At 46.6% G+C, this 6000-nt stretch overlaps 1 protein-coding gene across 11 annotated transcripts in view; it reads left to right on the forward strand.

The window, feature by feature from the left end:
• The window catches only part of SBF1 (SET binding factor 1), a 209450-nt gene that overhangs the window by 111880 nt on the left and 91570 nt on the right, over nucleotides 1–6000 (forward strand). For all 11 annotated transcript variants that reach the window (XM_077264334.1, XM_077264336.1, XM_077264342.1 and 8 more), the window contains 2 exons: nucleotides 2936–3192; nucleotides 3297–3469. In XM_077264334.1, the coding sequence (XP_077120449.1) occupies nucleotides 2936–3192; nucleotides 3297–3469 (430 nt within the window). The remainder of the gene's footprint in view (nucleotides 1–2935; nucleotides 3193–3296; nucleotides 3470–6000) is intronic.

A 6000-nucleotide genomic window follows, 5' to 3' on the forward strand; every position in this document is an offset into this window, starting at 1 on the left:
CCATAGCTGTGCCATATAGTGCTCTGCACCGTTGCCCCATAGCTGTGCCATATAGTGCTCTGCACCGTTGCGCCATAGCTGTGCCATATAGTGCTCTGCACCGTTGCCCCATAGCTGTGCCATATAGTGCTCTGCACCGTTGCCCCATAGCTGTGCCATATAGTGCTCTGCACCGTTGCCCCATAGCTGTGCCATATAGTGCTCTGCACCGTTGCCCCATAGCTGTGCCATATAGTGCTCTGCACCGTTGCCCCATAGCTGTGCCATATAGTGCTCTGCACCATTGCCCCATAGCTGTGCCATATAGTGCTCTGCACCATTGCCCCATACCTGTGCCATATAGTGCTCTGCACCATTGCCCCATAGCTGTGCCATATAGTGCTCTGCACCATTGCCCCATAGCTGTGCCATATAGTGCTCTGCACCGTTGCCCCATAGCTGTGCCATATAGTGCTCTGCACCGTTGCCCCATAGCTGTGCCATATAGTGCTCTGCACCATTGCCCCATAGCTGTGCCATATAGTGCTCTGCACCGTTGCCCCATAGCTGTGCCATATATATAATGCTCTGCACCATTGCCCCATAGCTGTGCCATATATATATATAATGCTCTGCACCATTGCCCCATAGCTGTGCCATATAGTGCTCTGCACCGTTGCCCCATAGCTGTGCCATATAGTGCTCTGCACCGTTGCGCCATAGCTGTGCCATATAGTGCTCTGCACCGTTGCCCCATAGCTGTGCCATATAGTGCTCTGCACCGTTGCCCCATAGCTGTGCCATATAGTGCTCTGCACCGTTGCCCCATAGCTGTGCCATATAGTGCTCTGCACCGTTGCCCCATAGCTGTGCCATATAGTGCTCTGCACCGTTGCCCCATAGCTGTGCCATATAGTGCTCTGCACCGTTGCCCCATAGCTGTGCCATATAGTGCTCTGCACCATTGCCCCATACCTGTGCCATATAGTGCTCTGCACCATTGCCCCATAGCTGTGCCATATAGTGCTCTGCACCATTGCCCCATAGCTGTGCCATATAGTGCTCTGCACCATTGCCCCATAGCTGTGCCATATAGTGCTCTGCACCGTTGCCCCATAGCTGTGCCATATAGTGCTCTGCACCGTCCATTATTGCCCCATAGCTGTGCCATATAGTGCTCTGCACCGTTGCCCCATAGCTGTGCCATATATATAATGCTCTGCACCATTGCCCCATAGCTGTGCCATATATATATATAATGCTCTGCACCATTGCCCCATAGCTGTGCCATATAGTGCTCTGCACCGTTGCCCCATAGCTGTGCCATATAGTGCTCTGCACCGTTGCGCCATAGCTGTGCCATATAGTGCTCTGCACCGTTGCCCCATAGCTGTGCCATATAGTGCTCTGCACCGTTGCCCCATAGCTGTGCCATATAGTGCTCTGCACCGTTGCCCCATAGCTGTGCCATATAGTGCTCTGCACCGTTGCCCCATAGCTGTGCCATATAGTGCTCTGCACCGTTGCCCCATAGCTGTGCCATATAGTGCTCTGCACCGTTGCCCCATAGCTGTGCCATATAGTGCTCTGCACCGTTGCCCCATACCTGTGCCATATAGTGCTCTGCACCATTGCCCCATAGCTGTGCCATATAGTGCTCTGCACCATTGCCCCATAGCTGTGCCATATAGTGCTCTGCACCATTGCCCCATAGCTGTGCCATATAGTGCTCTGCACCATTGCCCCATAGCTGTGCCATATAGTGCTCTGCACCGTTGCCCCATAGCTGTGCCATATAGTGCTCTGCACCGTCCATTATTGCCCCATAGCTGTGCCATACAGTGCTCTGCACCATTATTGCCCCATAGCTGTGCCATATAGTGCTCTGCACCGTCCATTATTGCCCCATAGCTGTGCCATACAGTGCTCTGCACCATTATTGCCCCATAGCTGTGCCATATAGTGCTCTGCACCGTCCATTATTGCCCCATAGCTGCTGCAATAAAAAAAAATAAAACACATACTCACCTGTCTTGCTTGCAGCTCCTCGGCGCCATCTTCCCGGTGTCTCTCCGCACTGACTGATCAGGCAGAGGGCGGCGCGCACACTATAAGCGTCATCGCGCCCTCTGACCTGCACAGTCAGTGAGGAGAGAGAGACGCCGGGAAGATGGAGACAGCGCCCGGCGTGTGGAACGAGGACAGGTGAATATGTAATACTTACCTGCTCCCGGCGTCCCGCTCCTTCCCCCGGACAGCTGGTCTTCGGTGCCGCAGCCTCTTCCTCTGTCAGCGGTCACCGACACCGCTGATTAGAGAAATGAATAGGCGGCTCCGCCCCTATGGGAGGTGGAGCAGCCTATTCATTTCTCTAATGAGCGGTCCCACGTGACCGCTCAGGGGAAAAGGCTGCGGCACCGAAGACCGTGGGACGGGCAGGGGGAGCACCAGGAACGCCGGAACTAGGTGAGTATATGACAGTGCTCACCCGCCGACCCCACCACCGATCATGACTCGAGTATAAGCCGAGAGGGGCACTTTCAGCCCAAAAATTTGGGCTGAAAATCTCGGCTTATACTCGAGTATATACGATAATTATCATGTAATTATGTTCATGATAGTACAATAAATTTGCTTTTATTACTGAAAGCTGAATCTTTTTTTTTTTTTTTTTATTGAGCTCCAGTATGCCTTTTAATTAGTACCGTAAGTGTCCTCTCTGTAAAAGACAACTTTAAAATAGAGGGTTAAATAACCCTATTGCTATTGCTGTTTTCATGGCTTTTATTTTTAAAAGATTTATTGTTTATTTTTTTATGATCTGTTTTAATCTATCATAATCTATTTTGTGAACTGGGAATGTGTTGTTTGTTTAGTATTTTAAATGAATTGAAAAAATATTCTATAATATATAGTTATAATAATAATGCGGTTTTAATAAAATCCGTTTTATTAGGATGAAGTGGAAGTAGAAGAGAGATCTGCCCTGGAGTTGGCAGCTGAGCAGTGTCGTCTGTGGCCAACACTTATACGTGAGAAACAGTTAGAACTTATCCAGAAAGAGGAGAGCACCGTGTTTAGCCAGGCCATCCACTATGCCAACCGTATGAGCTATCTCCTCCTTCCGTTGGACACCTCTAAAAACCGCCTTCTGCGAGGGGGAGCCGGATTTGCAGATACCGAAAGTGTAACGAACAGCTTCATCACAAACAGGTTGTTGAAGAGACCTTTGTGTCTTCTAGTGATGATTGATCACACTTCTGCAACATTCAATGCGCTGACCCTTATTTTTCTTCTTTCCTTCCTAAATAATTCAGCATGGCAGGCAGCGTTGCAGAAAGTGCAGATACAGAAAGTGGGTTTGAAGATTCTGAAGGCTCAGATGTAGCTCATTGCGTTGTCCGTTTTATAACCCGTTTTGTGGACAAAGTGTGTACGGAGAGTGGGGTTACATCTGATCACCTAAAAGGCCTGCACACCATGATCCCAGGTGCAGTATTCCACTTTTTAATAGTTGTCCTTTTTAAGTGCTGTTGGTAGTATGGGTTGTTTTTGGGCTCTTGACAGGGATGAAATATGCATTACTTTTTTGCATTGTAGGTTAGAGGTTTTCTCAAGGTTCCAAATGTGTAAAATTGCTTAACAGGCAACTTTCAAATGTATCCTCCTCATTCTCAAGAACTTAGGTATTTTTGTAATTTTATAGTGTACAGCTCATTGTCTAAGTTACCTGCCACCCTGCAGTAGTGTCCGGTTACCTAATCATTACAGCCTGCTTATGCTGCTCTGAAGATGGCTGTGTCTGGCCAGCTTCAGTCCCTTTGCACTTCTTCAATGCGGCAGAGGCAAAGCCTGGCAGAGAGCGCAGTTCAAACCTGTGGCGCAGCCATGCTGCTGATCTGATCTTTAAAGGTTCAGGAGCACAACGCCCCTGCATAGCAGGAAGCTGGATGGCAGGGGAGTGGTGCGCTCCTAAATATTATGCATAAGAAAATCCATTTTAGGCTATGTGCACATGTCAGGATTTCTTGCAGGAATTTCCTGAACAAAACCGGACATTTTTACTGCAAGAAATCCGCATGCACTTTTCTTGCGTTTTTTTTTTTTTTTTGCGTTTTCTCTCATTTTTTTGCCCCTTTTTTTCCAGATTTTTTTGCGTTTTTTTCCGGAGGTTACCAATGCACTAATATAGCGTGAAATCCGCCAAAAATCCGCAAAACTAATGAACATGCTGCGTTTTTTACCGCGATGCATTTTTTTTGTGGGAAAAAAAAGCGCAACATAAGCACAAAAATTGCGGAATGCATTCTAAATGATGGGATGCATATGTATACGTGTATTATGCGTTTTTATAGCTAAAAAACGCGAAAAATCCACAACGTGTGCACACAGCCTTAAACTCCTTAGCAACGGTTGAAATCAAATTCTGGACACTTGTTAAAGACACTTTGGGAGTTGCATGTCTATGTCGGAGAATAGTCTCCAGGATGCATCAATAAACCGACATCTTCTACTTGTTGTCCTGATAGGTGGGGGTCCCAGAGGTGGTGGATGTAGCATAAATAAAACCAGATTGCTTGTTTGTGGGTGCATCAGATACTGCTATGTACTGCTTCATTTCTGTGAAGCTTAGAGGAAGCGTTCTATGTATAAGGGAATACTTGGAAGGGTTAACCTGGATAACTGAGCACTACTGTTATCAATCTGGAGCTTTTAGCAGCCCCCACGTAATGTGTTGCTAATAGAAGTTAACTGGCACAGAAAAGATCTGCCAGGATTTTATAGTGACGCCAATGTATCAAACAAACTTTACAACTACATTATCACTCACTCTAATGAAACGGTGTAACTTGTTGGCTGTTCTTATATCTGTCAAGCTTTGTAAAAGTGCATTAAGTGAATATGTATTTTTTTGTATGTATATATGTTTTTACCTATAATAGCTGCTACTAGTTACACTGGCATATCCTCTTTAATGTTGGGTCCCATCATGACCTTATCAGTAGAGGGCAATCAGCTTCTTTCCAGTGTCAGATTACATGATATTTTGTAGTGGAGGCCAGGAAGTGAATATCCATTGTAAACACAATTTAAGACTGATTTATTACATAGCATATTGTAGGCATTCACGCTCTCTGGTAGACATTAGGCCTTAAGCATTCACACAAGCTATACAGCTTTGGCCCAAACGTGCAGTTTTTATTGCTTTGCTTTCCATTGTTTTTGGCGCTGTAAAACTTATCTCGTAAAGATAAATTCCTAGCCTTGTCCGTGTGCTAACTAAATGGACCCTGACTACTCATATGTTTGATCTTCCCCAACTCCCTTAAAGGGAGGGTTTCTGGGAACTTTCAAAAAATGTACCTAAGCACTAGCAGGTAGGCAATTTCAGCTTACCTACCTGTTGGGCACGGTGCCATTGTTCCCTGGCACAGATTGGTCACATACTGCTCATGCTGGGGATTCAGCTGCCTCTGCTGACTACAGGGCTGGACTGCCAGTGCCATTCTGATAGACAGCGGGCTCCCTGCTGCCTATCAGAATGATATCAGAAATCCCGCCCCATCAGCATAGCAGAGGAAAAGCCTCTGCTCTGTAGATGTGATGTCAGTGATGTCTGGCTCCTGAATCCAGAGCAGGAGCGGTCTGAGACCGCTCTGTGCTGAGGGAGAATGGCGCCATACACAGCAGGCAGGTAAGTTGCAATTACCTGCCTGTTAGTTCTTAGGTACATGTTTTGTTTTTTGTAAAGTCTCGGATACCCCCTTTAAACAAAACAGCTATTGTCCATAGCAAGGCTGTGGAGCTGGTAAGCCAAACCTTGAACTCTGACTCCTCAATGTCCCTGACTCCCGAATATACAGCACGGCCTCACTACTGAGCATGTACATAAAGTGCAGCACAGATTCATCTCATCTAAAAGCTGAGATCCTTAGATCAGGAACAGAACAGACATTTATAGGACATTTCATAACTTTCCCAAATTATTATGAAACAATTTACAGCACATCCTGCACTGTA

This window comes from Ranitomeya variabilis, chromosome 5 (assembly GCF_051348905.1).
Source record: "Ranitomeya variabilis isolate aRanVar5 chromosome 5, aRanVar5.hap1, whole genome shotgun sequence".
Lineage (NCBI taxonomy): Eukaryota > Metazoa > Chordata > Amphibia > Anura > Dendrobatidae > Ranitomeya > Ranitomeya variabilis.